Source organism: Geotrypetes seraphini, chromosome 3, assembly GCF_902459505.1.
Source record: "Geotrypetes seraphini chromosome 3, aGeoSer1.1, whole genome shotgun sequence".
NCBI lineage: Eukaryota > Metazoa > Chordata > Amphibia > Gymnophiona > Dermophiidae > Geotrypetes > Geotrypetes seraphini.
The window spans coordinates 121,603,943-121,624,289 of NC_047086.1; the positions used below are offsets into that span (position 1 = coordinate 121,603,943).

The window sequence follows — 20,347 nt, forward strand, 5'->3', positions numbered from 1 at the left end:
TTCTTTAAAAAAGACTAACCCGACTAAAGTATATGCAGCAGTTCCTTCAGGTTGAGAAGGACGGACCATGGACAAATTTGGCTGTCGTCTTTATCAAAATTTATCAAACAGAATTTTGAATTACAACTTTGTCTTTACCTCTTATCTAAAGTATTGGATTAAGATATTGCCTTCTTTTTTCACAGACTTACCAGAACATCATTTGCCTGAGTTTCAGCAATTACACCATACTTTGTCCCAGCTTCGTATTCACATGGGCCAAGCAGCATACGATGCATTTGAGATGTCATCACGGTTCACTGCATTTTCTGTGGCTATGAGACGTCTGGCTTGGCTGCGTATCGTAGACATGGATCCGAATCTTCAGGATCATCTCGCCAATATCCCATGTCAAGGGAATGAGCTGTTTAACGAGTTCATCGAAGCAGCCTCAAAACGCTTGTCGGAGCACGAAAAGTTTTTTGCCTCTTTTATTAGGTCAAAGCCTAGGTCCTCGGCTGCTAAAGGTTATAAGCCACCCTCATCTTATCAACGCCGCTATCCGCAGAAGTCTACACCGGCTTATTCCAGACCACCACTTCAGAAACAACCACAACAGCAGCATCATAGAAAACCCCAGACTCCTGTTGCAACTAAGCCAACGCAGCCTTTTTGACAATCTTGCACAGAGCATAACATTAATCTGTCTGCCTCTATCTTCCCCTCTTCCCATCGGAGGTCGGCTCCATCATTATCAATGATGGGAACTGATTACATCCGACCTCTGGGTTCTCACAATCATCAAGGAGGGTTACTCTCTTCAAGTTCCACCAGATCTCCCCCCCCCCCCAAGACAGTGTCCTTCCAATTTATCGCAGCTCCCCCTTCTTCTTCAGGAAGCTCAAGCTCTGCTTTGTCTACTTGCCATTGAGGAAGTTCCTCTGGAACATCAGAGCACGGGGTTTTACCCCCATTACTTCCTTGTCTCGAAGAAGATGGGAGATCTACAACCTATACTGGACCTCAGAGCTCTCAACAAATTTCTGGTCAGAGAAAAATTTTGGATGCTGTGCATGCATGGCGGTTTGTGGCGAATGCGCGCGTGGCGGTTTACATCACTTGCAGCACTTTCCTGAACTTCCTCCAGTTGGAACCTGCGGCAGTTTGTATGCGCCGGTTGCCCTTTTCACTCTACACAACTTGATTTAAAAAATGGAAAAAGGTAGGTGGGAGAAGGGGCATGCTAAACAGACAGGCAGGGGGCAGGGAGATAGATAGACAGACAGAAATAAAGACAAACACACAGAAAGACAGGGGGCCAGGGAGAGAGATAGAAAGAAAAAAACAGACAGCGGCCAAGGAGAGAGAGAGAGAGAGAGAGAGAGAAAGAGAAAGAAAAAGAAAAAAAAAAGACAGACTGACACATACAGCGACCAAGGAGAGAGAGAGAGAGAGAGACAGAAAAAAAGACAGACAAGGCAGCGGCCAAGGAGAGAGACAGAAATAAAGAAATACAAGCGGCCAAGAAGAGAGAGAGAGACAGAAAAAAAAGACAGAAAGACAGATAGCGGCCAAGGAGAGAGACAAAAAAAAAAGACAGACAGCAGCCAAGGAGAGAGAGAGAAACAGAAAAAAAAGTCAGACAGAAAGACAGTGGCCAAGGAGAGAGACAGAAATAAAGAAAGACAGACAGGCATACAGCGGCCAAGGAGACAGACAGCATAAAAAGACATACAAACAGACAGGGAGCCAGGGAGAGAGACAGAAAGAAAGACATACAGAAAGAAAAGGGGCAGGGAGAGAGAAAGACAGACATACATACAGAAAGAAAGAAAGAAATTAAGAAATGCCTAAGTCTACACATCTATTCTAGCATCCGTTAATCTAACGGGCTTAAACACTAGTATTAAAATATATTTATTAAGTCACTCAACAAAGTTAAGGATATTTTATGTGGAATTTCATGCAAATTTTTGAGGCAACTTATGCAGACAAACCTGAACACTGAAAATGTTGGCATAACTATTTCTGCAAGCAGACTCAAACACAAGCTAGATGGACAGTGGCTGAATCATGCTGCGCCTGCCTTAAAATCTTTCAACCCTTTCCTCCAGAGTACCCCCAAATCCTGTCCCAATTTCAACCATACAACTCTGGCCATATTTATGTCAGAAATTTTAAAAATAAATAAAAATATTGCTGCTGACCACGGAAGTGCTTGAAAAACTAGTGGGCCCAAAAACAAAAAAGAAAATAAGGCAGAAAGTCAAGTATCTTTATGGTGGAACCAAACCTCCCCTGTCCCCTCCCCTCACAGAAGTGCCGAGGTACTCAGAACTCACCAGATTCTTTCTTTGTGGGTTTTGTTTGCTGTTTTGTCATGGCAGTGGTTGTAGTGGTTGTGGCAGCAGCTCTCCTCCTGGCACTCTGTTCATTCCAGTATTCTCGCCAGCGTCGGAGCTGGAAGTGAATGAAACGCCACATCACCCAGGCCTGGGATAGGCAAAGGAGTAACAGCACGAACATTCTATAAAAAAACAGGGTCAGCACACAAGCTCAGAGTGAAGAAAAAGCTCAGTCTACCCCCCCTAAAGATAATTTATTCACACCAGATTTAATAAATGGCACCCAAAGTTATTTATTTAGATTTATTTCCCATCCTCCCCAAAAAGCTCAGAATGGGTTACAGCAGTGTATCTCAAACTGTGTGTCTCCTGAGATTCCAAATGTGCCACTGAGGAGGAAGAGAGGTGCCTGCCAGCTGACTTCCCTACACAGTACACAGTACAACGCAAGCACTGCCCGATTCGCCGAAAGTCTGCATGTTTTCCCCTTCTCTCTAGTGTTCTCTGGCTTCCCCCTGGCCTCCCGGTCTCACCTTTAAAGCTAATTACAGCAGCCTGCAGAGGATTGCCAGTAGGTAAAATGATTTTATTTTCAATATAGTGATTGAAATGTGTCAGTTTTGAGAATTTATATCTGCTGTATATATTGTGTGTATATGAAAAATGAATTGAAAAAATTACATTACAATTATTAAAGGGGATGGGATCTGTGGCAGAGCTTGGGTGGGCCTAGGGAGCTCTGTGGTTGGGGTATTCAGTAGATATTTGTTAGACTTAGGGGGTACTTAGCTTGAAGTAGTAGAGAAACACTGTTGTAGACAATCAGCTGGCGCCAGTGCCTCTCCTTCTCTCTTGCCCTCTTCCCTGTTGGCACCCCCTACTGGCGTCTCAGGGCCCATCTGGAGGGCCTCTGCACATGTGCGGACGTCGACGTGATGATGTCAGGCATATGTTTTATGTCATCACGGCGACGGCTGCGCACTTCTAGGTGCCTAAAGCTGTGGCCACTACGTTTAGTGTGCCTCGGCTCCAGAAATTTTGAGAAACACTGGGTTATAGTTTACATTCACAGTGTTAGAATATAGGGTTTCCATACCGTGTGTTGCAATATATCTTCATATAGGATTACTTACTGATGCTGATGTAGGGTTGAGGGAGTGACTAGGTAAAAAGGTAGGTTTTTACTGCTTTTCTAAAGTTAAGACGTCCTTTAAGGTAGAGAATGACATGGTGGTTGTTATCCGCAGGCCTTGAGCATGCGCAGATGCTCAAGGCCCAGCAAGAAGAGGAGGCCGATCTTCGGGCACCGGCACCAACGCACAGGACATGCCGGTGCTGGTGCCCAGATGATAGTAAGCAGCGGCGGGGGAGGGTGCCCAAACGCGGTGGGGGATGCCGGATCGCAGGGGGGGGGTGCCGGATCGCAGGGGGGCCTTCGGGGGGAGGGAACGTATCAAAGCAAGTTTCCATTATTTCCTAAGGGGAAACTCGCTTTGATAAAAGAGCATTTTGGATTACGAGCATGCTCCTGGAACGGATTATGCTCGTAATCCAAGGTACCACTGTATATATATATATATATATACTTTGGAGAAAAACTCTTTCAAAAGCCTTCAGAAGTGACACTCAAACAAACGACTCTTTAGGTTGAGTTATCGCCGCTAAGCTTGATATTGCTTAGAAACAACTTTATGAGGAAGACTAGCTGCAATAACTCAAGCTAAAGAGTCGTTTGTTTGAGAGTCGCTTCTGGAGGCTTTTGAAAGAGGTTTTCTCCAAAGTATATATATATATATATATATATATATATATGGTTAAATCTGCACTGCTGGTTTACTATTATTATTTATTCTAGCCCAGTTGTGAAGAAATCTGACCAAGTTTATAGGATCAATTGGGCACAAGCATTTAAATCAGCTTTTGGCAGGCACAAGGACCCTGATTCCATAAATGGTTAAATCTGTACTACTATTGATTTATTATTATTTGTGCCTAATTGATGGCAGTTAGGCGCACAAATACAAGTGTTCTATAACATTATGTCTAATTTCTGGGAAGCCCCCGACTTGCCTATACCTTTCCCAGGGCCACATCCCCTTTTGAGTTGCAGGCTATGAAATTTCAGCACATGCATTATAGGTAGGGTTGGAAAAAAAAAAAGAAAAGACACATGTTCCCACCCAATCCCATCCCGCCCCAGCTCTGCCCCGTTTTGCCCCCCCCCCCTCACCCACACGAACCTCCCTGAGCTTGGGACCGCATCTGCGTGTGCGTTGACGCGATGATATCATACGCATACATATGATGTCATCTTGTCGACGTCCGCACATGCGCAGACGCCCTCCAGACGTGGCCCTGAGGTCAGGGACTTTCAAAACCTGGAAAAACTGCTGAGTTTTTGAAATCCCTCCAGGCACCCATATAGTCCTCTAAAAAGAAGACTTGTCCGGGTTTTCCCAGACGTCTGGTAAACCTAATTATAGGATGTACAACAGATTCATGCAAAGCTCCTAATTACTGCCAATTAAGTGCTTGATCGCACTATTAATGATTAAGGCCTAATTGATTAATTAGTTTACATGTGCATATGGGATGTGAACAGAAACAAAAAGAGGGGAGTCCAACCTTGTCTGCAGTGAAAAAACCAACCAGGAAAAAACAAGCCAAAACTGCAGATATGTACAACAATGTAGGCAAAATTTATTGTGACAACCAAACTATATATTTTTATATGGTTAATTCTTGATGCCCTGTTATGGATTTTTAATATGATTACTTCTTATATATGTTGATGTAATATGATTGTTTTATATTCTTACGGGCAACATAAGAGACCTCTATATATATATTGATGATATGTCTTTCAAATGTGATGACTTAACATTTACTTGTTTGTGTTCATATAATAGTGGGTCATATGGTATCCCAATGGGGTTATTATTAAGGCTTTGATACGTGATGCCTATTTATGCGATGATCCAATATGTTAACCATTTTCTTATATATACATTTTTTTAATTTAGTACATGTTGTAATTGATTTTAACTCAATATATTAATTGTTTTCTTTTTTTCCTTTTCATTTTCTCCCTTTCTGCTGCATGATAGTTTCGCTTTATTATATACATTTGTTGTGACATATGTTTTTTCCTTTTTCTACCATGGTATGTATTCTTATATTTATTAATTTTTTTTATCAATAAAAAAATTTTTTCCCCTCTTTTCTTCCTCTTTGTTGTTTCTGTCTTTCTTCTTTTAATTTTTTTATCATCTAAACTTAATGTTATTATTTCTGTATTATCATAGCACCGTTTCCCCTTTTTCTTTTTTCTCTCCTTTCTTTGCACTACCATAATGGCTTTTTATTTCGCTCAACTTTAACACTAGTAGTCACTTATTTTCGTATTTTGACTGTTTGTTACCTTTTGTGCATGCACTTTAGTGACATTGCATGCGCACTTATCCCCCCTTGTTTTTATAACATATATACTTGTCCTCACGTTTTTTAGTAATTTATAGTTTATGGTCACAAAGATCATCTGGTTGTTTTACTTTTATTATTTGTTATCTTTTTACCTTTATTATCATTATATCTGTTTATAATATTGTATTTTTAATATTGTGTTTTATGTTATATCTGTACCTAATAGGACCCCTGATGAAGGTTGTCCGAAACACAGACCGTGTTGGGTCCCCTGTTTGGTAAAAAGGTTTTAATATATAGTTTGGTTGTCACAATAAATTTTGCCTACATCGTTGTACATATCTGCAGTTTTGGCTTGTTTTTTCCATATGGGATGTGAATTCAGATTCATGGGACCTATACAGAATCTGGGGCTTAAATGGACAAAAAATACCCATTACTTTATTAAGATACAGTTTTCAGTCTGAGCCAGCAAACCAGCATCCTCACCTGAATGGCAAACTGTTGAAATTTCCTCTTTCTGGGTCAAAAGTGTGATTCTCTGCCCGCGCCAATCCAAAACCAATGGCCAGCACAGAGAGGGTAAGGGTGAAGAGACGGGTAACCACAAACACTCCTGCCCAGGCGTTAAACCTAGAGAAGATAAGAGGCATTGATCTATCTGAACCAAACAGCACATAATACTGACAAGCATGTGTCCAGTAAACAGGTATTCTCACCAAGCACAATGGAGGAAGAGTTTATACACTGATGGCAGATACAGATAAGACCTAAAATTTGGTTTATGCTTTGTTGGCATAAAATTGATCATTTTATGTGAGAGTCAGATCTTGCTAGTGCTTGAGCCGGCTGGAACAATGGACGCTCCTGAGACAGCACTTAGAGCTCCAGGGAATGAACGAATGAGAGATTCCCAGCCGTTACATCATAATCGCACCTACCGGCTAGGTTCTGAAGCACTGCAGACTGCAGTTTCCAGCCAGTAAAATATGCTACAGTGACTTAGCTACAGACCCAGTGCTAAACTACGTAGTGTTCTAGGCAGTCTTGAAATGGAAGGAGGCTCCCTTAAGTTCTCAGCTGCTGCAGGGTGAATCTCCCTCTGATGATGCAAGGCAAAAGTCTCTCCTGAAAGTGGCTGTACACTAGCAGCTGTATAAGGCAGAGCTTTCCAATCCTGTCCTAGGGTCACCACAGCTAGTCTGGTTTGCAGAATATCTACAATGAATATGCATGAGATGAAATCTGCATGCAGTACAGATCTAGCATATGCAATCTTATCTCATGCATATTCATTGTAGATATCCTGAAAACCAACTACAGTCCCCAAAATAGGCTTAGGACTTCCCAAAGCTAGTAATGGTTGCTGTAAAGACTATGGTAGTATGGATTACTAACCTTGATGCCTCTCAGACCTCACAATCGGAAATCACCTACATCTGACAGCCTGGCTGAACTATATGTGGTTAAAAATGTAAAATTGGGAAGTTGGGAATCAGGATCAACATTCAGAGTATGTGCAAATAATACTAAAACAGCTCATCCAGTCTGCCCAGCAACCATGTGTCCACACAAATTTTCACACAGAGCTCAACACCTGTGAATGAAGGGGCCACAGTGCACAGCTTCAGTAAGACCTGGTTTTAACAGAGCCGAGGGTCAAAAGAAGAGAGCTGCCAAGCAAAATAAGAAAGAAAACTAGTAAAAGTATGCATTTACTTTCTTCCAAGACTGTCCCCATGCAATTCACTATACAGTTCAAAATTTAGCCTTTTCTCTTGTAGAGGGAACTCAAGAATACATACTCTCTGCACTAGGATCATCCGTGTATACTTTTTACATACAAGCTAAGCATGTGAGATGCTTGCCCTTCAAAATGTATAGCCAAAGACACAGGTTAGTAAAAAACAAAGTCAATATAAAAAATATGCTTTCACCAAAATAACGTGCTCGATGCAGATATCACTACTATATCTACCCAAAGGTTAAAGCATGTACAGGCTGGTTCAAACTCAAAAGGAGGAAAAAGCCTCAGAAACCAGTACTAACCAGCCACAAAAATGCCTCAAGGTAAGAGCAACAGATACCTCATTGGTATAAAAAACCCGGTGAAGATCTACGTTGCAGCATTATTGACCATATTCCGGAAGGGTCTTACGATCGTAAAAGACATTTAGCTCAGTGGGAACAGTTCTGGATTCACAAGTTGCACAGTGAGGAGCCTGAAGGGCTCAATGTAAAACTGGAATGGAATCAGTTAATTAAATCCCTTTTTTGGAGTGTTTTTCATTTGACTACTTTGTCACCAGCCCCTCTGGTTATTAATTCTTATGTACAACAAACACGCATAAGATTTACTTTTATTTTCTGTCTTTTTGGATTCCCAGTTTGGTTTTCAGTGCATCAAACTTCTGCGCGTTAACTTGCGGGTTGCTACATCACACTTAGGTGCCTTTAAAACCAACCTGTCAATCTGTGTTGCTCATCTCATGGTGCAGGGAGATATGTTTGTTCGTGCTCCCATGGAGAGGTGTGTCTTTCATGATGTTCTACTGAACAACCATCTATATTCAAGATACAGTCAAACCTCGGTTTATGAGTGCACCGGTTTGCGAGTGTTTTGCAAAACGAGCAAAACATTCGCAAAATCGGTGCCTCAGAAACCGAGCTTGACTCGATTTACGAGCGTCCCCCCCCTCCGCGATCCAGCATCCCCCCTGTGAACTGGTATCCCCCCTGCTCGTGTCGCCGCCCTCCCCCATGATCCTACATCCCCCACCGAGTACCCAAATAGCATCCCTTGCCCAGCACCAATGCACAGGACATGCCAATGCCGGTGCCCGAAGATCCTCTCTCTTGGCTGGGCTGGACTGGGCCTTGAGCATTTGCGCATGCTCAAGGCCTTCTGGTTTCGCTCTCGAATCTCGGAGAGAGCGAACTAGAAGGCTTTGAGCATGCGCAAATGCTCAAGGCCCAGTCCAGCCCAGCCCAGCCAAGAGGGAGGATCTTCGGGCACCGGCATGTCCTGTGCACTGGTGCTGGTGCCGGTACCAAATCAGGGTAAGGGATGCTATTTGGGTGCTCGGCGAGGGATGTAGGATCGCGCAGGGGGGGGGGGTGCCGGATCACAGGGGGGATGCTAGATCGCGGGGAGGGGGGATAGAGCAGCGCAGGTGGCCTCGAGGGGGGGAAATGTATCAAGTGAGTTTCCATTCATTCCTATGGGGAATCTCACTTTGATATATGAGCAATTTGGTTTATGAGAATACTTCTGGAACGAATTATGCTCGTAAACCAAGGTTCCACTGTATATATTTTCTTGAAAGTATTGGTTTTCTTCAGAGGATCGATTGGCAATTACACCCTGAGGCAGAATGGATTTGTGAAAAGCTGGCCATCATTGGTGCGCTGATTCCTTGCACAAGATAAGTATTTTTATATTTCTATCTTCTTGTTCTCACATTGCATTGCACAGAGCTGTTTTTTTTAAGGGCTCCTTTTACAAAGCCGCGCTAGCGGTTTTAACGCACGCACCGGATTAGCGTGCGCTAACCGGAAATCTACCGCCTGCTCCAAAGGAGGCGGTAGCAGCTAGCGTGTGTGGCAATTTAGCGCATGCTATTCCGTGCGTTAAGGCCCTAGCGCGGCTTTGTAAAAGGAGCTCTAAAATACAAAGGAGGTGTTTTGTGCCACTGAGGTATCTATTGGTCTTACCTTGAGCCATTTTTGTGACTGGTAAGTACTGGTTTCTGAGGCTTTTTCTTCCTTTTGAGTTTGAACCAGCCTGTACATGCTTTAACTTTTGGGTAGATACAGTAGTGAAGTCTGCACCCAGCACATTATTTTGGTGAAAGGGTATTTTTGATATTACCCTTTCCAAATTGTGCCATGAGTTCAAAGTACCTGTAGTCACTTGCAACTGCTTCTTATACAGGTAGAACTTTGCTGGAAGAAATAAGTGTGAAAATGGAATGAATTCATGTGTTCTTTTCTTCTCCGACTTGAACGCGTCCCTGGAACACTACTTCTCAGTACCATGACGAGCATATGCAATTCACAGTACACACTTATTTACAGCTGCCATAGTTATAGAGGGCATTTCCACATGAACAGCTAACACAGGCGAACGCACTTACCACCTCCAAAAAACCAATCCATTTTGCAACACTGACTCATGTCACACAGAAACCTCACACCATGGCAAATGCAAAACGCAATGAGTTCTGTCTGTAGCAGTCTAGCTGGAATATTATAGGAGCAAAGTTCTCCGACTAGGACAGTGTCCTTTGACACGGATTTCAAGATAAAGGCTTAATACCGCACTGGTGTTAGCTATTAAGGTGTCTGCAGGATGCACCCTAAAGAAAGAAGAACCCAGGGCAACACCTCAGTCATCTCACTCTGGCCTAATTCCTAAGAACATCCTGGAGGATTTCTATCTGGCACTAAAGTGTCATCCAATTAGACTTTTTTTTGTTAAAATATGGGATCTAGAGCACTTTGGGTTTCTACTATCTCATTTGTAATTACTGAGTTTAGCTTTGCAAGATCTCCCTTCTCAGAACACACACAGAGTGCTCACAATGCAAGCAACACGGAAACCTCGTGCACCGGATCCAATCAGTGGGCGCACAATTCATGAGGATCCAGTGCATTCATCCTTCTCCTGCATCCCAGTCATTTCTTTAGATGATTCAGGCATCTTCAAGGTGATGAGTAGAAAAGTTGTAATGGAGAGCTGTAGAAAATCCGACCGATGGGAACGGGCGGAAAGCACAGTTACTTACCGTAACAGGTGTTATCCAGGGACAGCAGGCAGATATTCTTGACTGACAGGTGACGGCACCGACGGAGCCCCGGTACGGACAATTTTAGAGTGATTGCACTCTAAGAACTTAGAAAGTTCTAGTTAGGCTGCACCGCGCGTGCGCGAGTGCCTTCCCGCCCGACGAAGGCATGTGGTCCCCAGTTAGGATAAGCCAGCTAAGAAGCCAAACCGGGGAGGTGGGAGGGACGCAAGATATCTGCCTGCTGTCCCTGGATAACACCTGTTACGGTAAGTAACTGTGCTTTATCACAGGACAAGCAGGCAGCATATTCTTGACTGATGGGTGACCTCCAAGCTAACAAAAAGAGGGACGGAGGGAAGGTTGGCCATTAGGAAAACAAATTTTGTAAAACAGATTGGCTGAAGTGTCCATCCCGTCTGGAGAATGCATCCAGACAATAGTGAGATGTAAAAGTATGAACTGAGGACCAAGTAGCAGCCTTGCAGATTTCCTCAATGGAAGTGGAACGGAGGAAAGCAACAGACGCTGCCATAGCTCTAATCTTGTGGCCCGTGACAGAACCTTCCAGTGTCAGGCCCGACTGAGCATAACAGAATGAAACGCAAGCAGCAAGCCAATTGGACAGGGTGCGTTTAGATACAGGATGACCCAACTTGTTAGGATCAAAGGACAAAAACAGTTGAGGAGATGATCTGTGAGGTTTGGTGCGTTCAAGATAGTAAGCCAGAGCAAGTTTACAATCCAAGGTATGCAAAGCCTGTTCACCTGGATTAGAATGAGGCTTTGGAAAAAATACAGGTAGGACAATGGATTGGTTAAGATGAAAGTCAGACACAACCTTAGGGAGAAATTTTGGATGTGTACGGAGGACCACCTTATCATGGTGAAAAACAGTGAAAGGTGGATCGGCCACTAGTGCATGCAGCTCACTGACCCTCCTGGCAGAAGTGAGAGCTATAAGGAAGACCACTTTCCAAGTAAGAAATTTGAAATGCGCTGTGGCCAAAGGTTCGAAAGGAGGCTTCATTAAAGCAGAAAGAACCACATTGAGATCCCAGACTACAGGAGGGGGCCTAAGAGGTGGTTTCACATTGAAAAGGCCCCTCATGAAGCTAGAAACCAAAGGATGAGCTGAGAGGGGTTTTCCATGGACCGGCTCATGAAAAGCAGCAATTGCACTAAGGTGAACTCTGATAGAAGTAGATTTAAGACCAGAGTCAGATAACGAAAGAAGTTAGTCCAACACCAGTCCCACTGCTAGAGACATGGGATTATGGTGAGAGCAGAAAGGACTACAGGGTGAAACTGAAAGAAGCCAAGAGAGAGATACGTTTGGCGAAGGCACAGGCGGAAGAACAAATGGCTAAAAATGTAAAAAAGGGAGATAAAAATTTTTTCAGATATATTAGTGAAAGGAGGAAGATAAAAAATGGAATTGCTAGGCTAAAAGATGCTGGGAACAAATATGTGGAGAGTGATGAGGAGAAAGCAAATGTGCTAAACAAATACTTCTGTTCTGTGTTCACAGAAGAAAATCCTGGAGAAGGACCGAGATTGTCTGGCAAAGTTACACGAGAAAATGGAGTAGATTCTGCGCCATTCACGGAGGAGGGTGTTTATGAGCAACTTGAAAAACTGAAGGTGGAAAAAGCGATGGGACCAGACGGGATCCATCCCAGGATACTAAGGGAGCTCAGAGAGGTTCTGGCGAGTCCTATTAAAGACTTGTTCAACAAATCTCTGGAGACGGGAGTGATTCCTGGGGATTGGAGGAGAGCGGATGTGGTCCCTATTCATAAAAGTGGTCACAGGGATGAAGCAGGAAACTACAGGCCGGTGAGCCTCACTTCAGTTGTTGGAAAAATAATGGAAGTGTTGCTGAAAGAAAGGATAGTGTATTTCCTTGAATCTAATGGGTTACAGGATCCGAGGCAACATGGCTTTACAAAAGGTAAATCGTGCCAAACGAACCTGATTGAATTTTTTGATTGGCTGACCAGAGAGCTGGATCGAGGACATATGCTAGATGTAATTTACTTGGATTTCAGCAAAGCCTTTGATACAGTTCCTCATAGGAGGCTGTTGAACAAACTTGAAGGGCTGAAGTTAGGACCCAAAGTGGTGAACTGGGTCAGAAACTGGCTGTCGGACAGACGCCAAAGGGTGGTGGTTAATGGAAGTCGCTCGAAGGAAGGAAAGGTGACTAGTGGAGTCCCTCAGGGTTCGGTGCTTGGGCCAATCCTGTTCAATATGTATGTAAGTGACATTGCTGAAGGGTTAGAAGGAAAAGTGTGCCTTTTTGCAGATGATACCAAGATTTGTAACAGAGTAGACATCGAAGAGGGAGTGGAAAATATGAAAAAGGATCTGCAAAGGTTAGAGGAATGGTCTAATGCCTGGCAACTAAAATTCAATGCAAAGAAATGCAGAGTAATGCATTTGGGGATTAATAATAGGAAGGAATCGTATATGCTGGGAGGAGAGAAGCTGATATGCACGGACGGGGAGAGGGATCTTGGGGTGATAGTGTCCGAAGATCTAAAGGCGAAAAAACAGTGTAACAAGGCAGTGGCTGCTGCCAGAAGGATTCTGGGCTGTATAAAGAGAGGCGTAGTCAGTAGAAGGAAGAAGGTGTTGATGCCCCTGTACAGGTCATTGGTGAGGCCCCACTTGGAGTATTGTGTTCAGTTTTGGAGCCCGTATCTGGCGAAAGACGTAAGAAGACTTGAGGCGGTCCAGAGGAGGGCGACGAAAATGATAGGAGGCTTGCGCCAGAAGACGTATGAGGAGAGACTGGAAGCCCTGAATATGTATACCCTAGAGGAAAGGAGAGACAGGGGAGATATGATTCTGACGTTCAAATACTTAAAGGGTATTAACGTAGAACAAAATCTTTTCCAGAGAAAGGAAAATGGTAAAACCAGAGGACATAATTTGAGGTTGAGGGGTGGTAGATTCAGGGGCAATGTTAGGAAATTCTACTTTACGGAGAGGGTGGTGGATGCCTGGAATGCGCTCCCGAGAGAGGTGGTGGAGAGTAAAACTGTGACTGAGTTCAAAGAAGCGTGGGATGAACACAGAAGATTTAGAATCAGAAAATAATATTAAAGATTGAACTAGGCCAGTTACTGGGCAGACTTGTACGGTCTGCGTCTGTGTATGGCCGTTTGGAGGAGGATGGGCAGGGGAGGGCTTCAATGGCTGGGAGGGTGTAGATGGGCTGGAGTAAGTCTTAACAGAGATTTCGGCAGTTGGAACCCAAGCACAGTACCGGGTAAAGCTTTGGATTCTCGCCCAGAAATAGCTAAGAAGAAAAAAAAAAAAAAAAAATTTAAATTGAATCAGGTTGGGCAGACTGGATGGACCATTCGGGTCTTTATCTGCCGTCATCTACTATGTTACTATAGTGATGTAAGAGGCACCAGGAAGAAAACCGAGACCACTTCTGTTGATAACACTGAGAGTGGCCGGTTTCCTGGAAGCATCAATGATAGAACGGACAGGCTGAGAAAGGAGTGAATGAGCCGAAGTCAGCCCGAGAGAAACCAAGCTGTCAGGTGCAGAGACTGCAGGTTGGGATGCAGAAGGGACTTTTGATGCTGAGTAAGCAGAGAAGGAAACAGTGGAAGAGGTATGGGTTCCCTGGAACTGAGTTGAAGTAGAAGGGAGAACCAATGTTGCCTGGGCCACCGTGGAGCGATGAGAATCATGGTGGTCCGTTCCCTCTTGAGCTTGAACAATGTCCGCAGCAGGAGCGGTAGAGGGGGAAATGCATATAGGAAGAGACTGGTCCAATCCAGGAGAAATGCATCGGGCGCTAGACGGTGAGGAGAGTAGAGTCTGGAGCAAAACAGGGGCAGTTGATGGTTGTGGGGAGCTGCAAAAAGGTCCACTTGAGGAGTGCCCCATTGAGCGAAAATGGACTGAAGAGTCATGGGATCGAGAGACCATTCGTGAAGTTGAAGAATTCTGCTGAGATTGTCTGCTAAGGAATTCAGTTCCCCTTAAATGTAGACAGCCTTCAGGAATAAGTGACGAGCTGTCGCCCAAGACCAAATCCTTTGGGCTTCCTGACACAACAGGCGGGAGCCCGTCCCTCCCTGTTTGTTGATGTAGTACATCGCAACTTGATTGTCTGTGCAAATGAGTAGTACTTGAGGGAAGAGAAGATGTTTAAATGCCTTGAGGGCATAAAACATCGCTCGGAGTTCCAGGAAATTGATGTGGTGTTTCTTTTCCTGGGTAGTCCAAAACCCCTGAGTTTGGAACTCGTTCAAGTGAGCTCCCCAGGCATAGGGGGAGGAATCCGTGGTGATGACTAGTTGATGAGGAGGTAGATGGAACAGCAGACCTCTGGATAGATTTGAGGATGTCAACCACCAAAGAAGCGACTGTCGAAGAGACGAGGTCACAGATATGTGTTGTGAACAAGGATCCGTCGCTTGGGACCACTGGGTCGCTAAGGTCCATTGAGGAGTACGCAGGTGGAGACGTGCGAAGGGTGTGACATGTACTGTGGAGGCCATGTGTCCCAAGAGCACCATCATGTGATTTGCAGAGATGGAAGTTTGCTGAAACACCTGCTGACAGAGATAAAGGATGGTTTGAAGGCGGTTTGGTGGAAGAAACGCCCTCATCCAAATAGTGTCCAGAATGGCTCCAATGAATTGAAGTCGCTGAGTTGGAATGAGGTGCGACTTGGGTAGATTGATTTCGAACCCCAACAGTCGAAGGAAGTGAATGGTCTGATTGGTGGCAAGCTGAACCGCCTGAGGAGAATGAGCCTTGATCAGCCAGTCGTCCAGATAAGGGAAGACTTGAAAGTTGTGAGAGCGGAGATAGGCCGCAACCACAATCAGACATTTGGTGAACACCCTGGGAGAGGAGGCCAGGCCGAAGGGTAACACCTTGTACTGATAATGATGTTGGTTGATGAGAAAGCGTAGATATTGCCTGGATGTCAGATGGATAGGAATGTGTGTGTACGCCTCTTTGAGATCGAGGGAGCATAGCCAGTTGCCCTGAGAGAGAAGAGGGTATAGGGTGGCAAGAGATAACATTTTGAACTTCTCCTTGACCAAACATTTGTTGAGATCTCTGAGATCTAATATTGGTCTGAGGTCTCCGGTCTTTTTGGGTACTAGAAAGTACCGGGAGTAAAATCCCTGGCCTCGCTGATCTTGAGGAACTTCTTCGATGGCGTTGAGAAGAAGGAGGGATTGAACCTCTTGAGCGAGAAGGAGGGACTGAGACTTGTTGGAAGCAGACTCTTTTGGGAGGCCTAACGGCGGAGGAGTCTGGAAGTTTAGGGAGTAGCCGTGGGCTAAGATCGAGAGCACCCACTGGTCGGTGGTGATTACTTCCCATCGAGAGAGAAAAACGTGAAGTCGACCTCCTATGGGCTGTGGAATAGGACAGGAGGGAGGAAGACTGGCAATACCCTGGAGAAGGGAGTCAAAAGGGCTGCGTCGGCTTAGTTTGAGGGGCAGGCTTTATGGTAGGCGGCTGTTGCTGACGAGCCTGTTGGTGCTGTTGGCGTTGCCTCCGAGGTTGAGGAGGATGAGGCTGAACCGGCCGAGCAGAAAACCTCCTCTGATACGATGGTTGTTGTCTAAATGGACGAGGAGGAGGAGGCTTCTTCTTATTTTTCAACAAGGTGTCCCACCGTGTTTCATGGGCAGAAAGCTTTTGCGTGGTGGTATCCATGGACTCCCCAAACAGCTCATCCCCTAGGCAGGGCGCATTGGCAAGCCGGTCCTGGTGGTTCACATCCAGGTCTGAGACTCGGAGCCATGCCAACCGTCTCATCGCTACAGACATAGCAGTGGCCCGTGATGTCAGTTCAAAAGTATCATAAATTGAACGGACCATAAACTTCCTGAGTTGCAAAAGGCTGGAGGTGCATTGTTGAAATGCAGGAAGTTTACGGTCCGGAATATACTTTTGAAAAGAGGCCACCTGTTGGATGAGATGTTTCAGGTAAAAAGAGAAGTGAAACGCGTAATTACCTGAACGGTTGGCCAACATCGCATTTTGGTAAAGACGTTTCCCAAATTTATCCATGGCCTTGCCCTCTCTGCCAGGAGGGACAGAGGCATATACACTAGCTCCCGTAGATTTCTTCAGGGTCAACTCCACCAGCAGAGACTCATGGGGAAGTTGGTGTTTGTCAAACCCTGGAATAGGAATCACTTTATAAAGTGATTCCAGTTTACTAGGGGCTCCTGGAATTGTTAGAGGAGTTTCCAAATTTTTGTAAAAAGTTTCCCTCAAGATGTCATGGAGGGGTAACTTCAAAAACTCTTTGGGAGGTTGGTCAAAATCCAAAGCATCGAGAAATGCCTTGGATTTTTTAGAGTCAGACTCTAGAGGAATTGAAAGGGTGTCTGACATCTCCTTTAGGAACTTGGTGAAGGAGGAGTGCTCTGGCTTACTAGCAGGATCCTGCACCGATGGATCATCCTCATCAGACGAATAATCTTCCTCGGTACCGAGGGGATCGTCAGAGTCATCCCACAAGTCAGGGTCCCGTACCGATTGAAGACGGCCCTGAGAAAGGGGAGTGGAGGATTCGGTATGCTTGGTCTTGCGTACTGAACGTGTCGATATCGTACCTGGTGACTGCACAGCGGTACGGGTGTCAGAGAACGGTACCGGATCAGAAGCCGAGTAAGCAGTACGCCGAAGAGACTTCGGCTCTGCCGACAGAACAGGCATAGATATAGATTTTTGCGGTGCCGATAATGTCGATGCCGATAAAAGAGGCTGGTCGACAATCGGCACCGAAGGCTCAGTAGGTACCGACACTGGAAGGTTCGGAGTCAGTAGAGCCGGGAGCAATTGTTGCAGTTGCTCCTTAAGTTGGACCTGTAGGATGGAGGCAATACGCTCATCCAGAGTCGGTCCCGATGGCACCGGTACCGCTTTTTTCTTGCTCGGTACCTGCAGTGCAGCTCGACGCTCAGGCGAAGTCGATGCCGATGAAGAGGCAGTAACTTCAATGGGAGCGGAGTGCTTACGGGGCCGGCGCACAGTCTGCAGGACTTGGCTCACTGCATGCTCGACTGGCGGCCCGAGAACAGTAGGGGAAGGCTTCTTAGCCGGCTTACCTACGGGGTGCGACACCGGCGATGGATCTTGCGGTGCCGACACTACCGGTGTCGATTTGGAGGAAGTTGCAGGAGTCGATACCGGTGGAACTTCCATAGCGGTACCGAAAAGGATCCGCTGTTGTATTTGCCGATTTTTTAAAGTTCTCTTTTGAAGAGAACTACAGCGGGTGCACGTTTCTGCCCTATGGTCCGGACCCAGACACTGCAGGCACCACTTGTGCGGGTCGGATAATGATATATTTTTTTTTTTTTGAACACAAACGAAATAAAATAAGAAAGAGAACAATTCTCAAAGAAAAAGAACGCGCGAGCGGGAAGGCGAGTAACAATGAAAAAGTTTTCCAACAGCCGTTGGAAACACGCGTCTTCTTAGCTCCGCGGAAACTAAGAAACTGGGGACCGCGCGCCTTTGTCGGGCGGGAAGGCACTCGCGCACGCGCGGTGCGGCCTAACTAGAACTTTCTAAGTTCTTAGAGTGCAATCACTCTAAAATTGTCCGTACCAGGGCTCCGTCGGTGCCGTCACCCATCAGTCAAGAATATGCTGCCTGCTTGTCCTGGGATAAACTAAAGACTGGGGATTAGGGGGAAGCAGGGGGAAATGGGTAGGGCTCGGGCATACCCAGTGGGGCCCGGGCACTGCACGTGCTCAGAGAAAAAAAAAAATATCTCTCTGAGCTATTGGAGAGCTTATCCGCAAATTGGGAGCTGTTGGAACAACACCCATATGTGGCTGACTCATCCTGCTTGTCCTAGGAGAACCACATTTTTGATAGCAAAGAACAAGCTGCTTGATGGCACCACAGTATTCAGACACGTTCTGGGTGGAGCCAGCAATATTTTACACTAGTTGTGAATTTTCCTGTGTATGTTTGATATCCTCTTCCTCGTCACCAATTAATATATTGCATTAAATCAGTTCCAACGCTGAATTCAGAGGAGCTTCATCTCAACTGACATGTCCTAAGGGCCCAACACTAAGGGCTCCTTTTACGAAATTGCGCTAGCATTTTTAGCACACGCACCGGAAAATTACCGCCTGCTCAAGAGGAAGCGGTAGCGGCTAGCACGGGGGGCATTTTAGCGCGTGCGTTATTCCGCGCCTTAAAGCCCTAGCTTGTCTTCGTAAAAGGAGTCCTAAGTCACTGATAAAACAACTTGAAGTACACACGACAGTACAATCTATATTGCGTAACACAGAGTCAAAGACCTAACTGAAATTGAGATACATCACATCTACTGCCTCCATCACAGCACTACTTACAACTTCTGGTTGTTTTCATCTGTGAAGTAGAAGAGACGGGCCACATGGAAGAGGAATTCTGCCACATACTGTAAGAGCAGCAGGATCAAACCCAAGCGGGTCAAACTGAGGAAAGAGAACACAGCTGAATCAGTTTCCTGCAGGCAGTGGATGGTTAAGGATCATCCTTACATTGCTCCAAAGGAAAGGACATTTGTAAATTTAAATTAATTTTCTAGATTTGTATTCTGCTTTACCCAATGTGAGCTTGAGTCAAATCACAATCCTAACTAGTTCAGATCTCAAAGCAAATGCATTTACAGAATCTATATAAATACAAAGTACAATCAAAGCACATAACACATCTAAAAAATAAAATCACAGATCAATACAATGAATGTTGCAACAAAAAGAATCCTCCTCAATATATCCCACGTTTAAAATATCTCACATAACACTAACATACATCTTAATAACTCAGGGGTCCTTTTACTAAAAACTGCAGTAAATGCTAGCATACGCTTACCACACATTAAAAAAATATTACCGCAAGACGTGCACTGGTGTCCTGCGGGAAAATGGTCAATTTGCGTGTGCACACTACATAATACAAAAATATTTTAAATATTCTGGGAAGAGAGTGTGTTAGGGAGTGGAGAGTGGGTGCAACAGTGCTAAATCAGTTAATGCGTGAGGCACTGCCATGTGCTAATTGATTAGCACAGGGACCCTTACCACTTATAAAATAGGTGGCAGTAGAGGCTCATGCGATAATTTTTTTTTTAATGGCCATGCATCAATGGTGAAATTAGCATGTTGCCATTAATTAGGGAAATCAGCCCATTTCTGGCTGCAGCAAAAGTGGCTTGTTTGGCAAAGACCTGCGGTAAGGATGCCCTAAGGCCACTTTTACTGAGGCTTTAGTAAAAGGGCCCTCCAGTTAACACAATTCTAACCCACCCCCTTTTACATTAGCTGTGTTGGAAAGGTTTGGCTCACTGGTAGAGTTTTTCCATTTGAATATTTGGGGAGATTGTAAGCAAACTGGCAAACTGAAAATAATCTTAACTGCAGTCATGGGAATTTTTGAAGCGGTAGCTCTTTTTCTAAAATATTCCCCTGATGCAGCAATTATGCAAAACAGGGCCTAAAAGGGAAATCTAAATCATTCCCCCGTGTGTTGTAATTATATAGCACTCGGGTTCAACTGCAAAGATTTATTCAATATCAGAAGATATAGAGTGATCACCTAAGATAAGTGCTTGTTTCCTACTATTTTGTGAAAATCTAATTTATAAAAAAAAGTTTTGTGATTGTAGCCCTTACAACGGAGTTTTTCTCAGACCGAGGATGTATTTCTCTGTGGCAATTGATTACTTGCCATAGAAAGTGTCCCAGGTATGCTCCTGGGAAACACTGAGGTCTTTTCTCATTTCTCACTGAGGTTTTAGATTGG

At 44.8% G+C, this 20,347-nt stretch overlaps 1 protein-coding gene across 2 annotated transcripts in view; it reads right to left on the reverse strand.

Moving 5' to 3' along the window:
- The window catches only part of TRAM2 (translocation associated membrane protein 2), a 134,387-nt gene that overhangs the window by 6,025 nt on the left and 108,015 nt on the right, over positions 1–20,347 (reverse strand). For both annotated transcript variants that reach the window (XM_033939725.1, XM_033939724.1), the window contains exons 8-10: positions 18,913–19,017; positions 6,237–6,380; positions 2,322–2,506 (exon numbers count right to left, since the gene is read on the reverse strand). In XM_033939725.1, the coding sequence (XP_033795616.1) occupies positions 2,322–2,506; positions 6,237–6,380; positions 18,913–19,017 (434 nt within the window). The remainder of the gene's footprint in view (positions 1–2,321; positions 2,507–6,236; positions 6,381–18,912; positions 19,018–20,347) is intronic.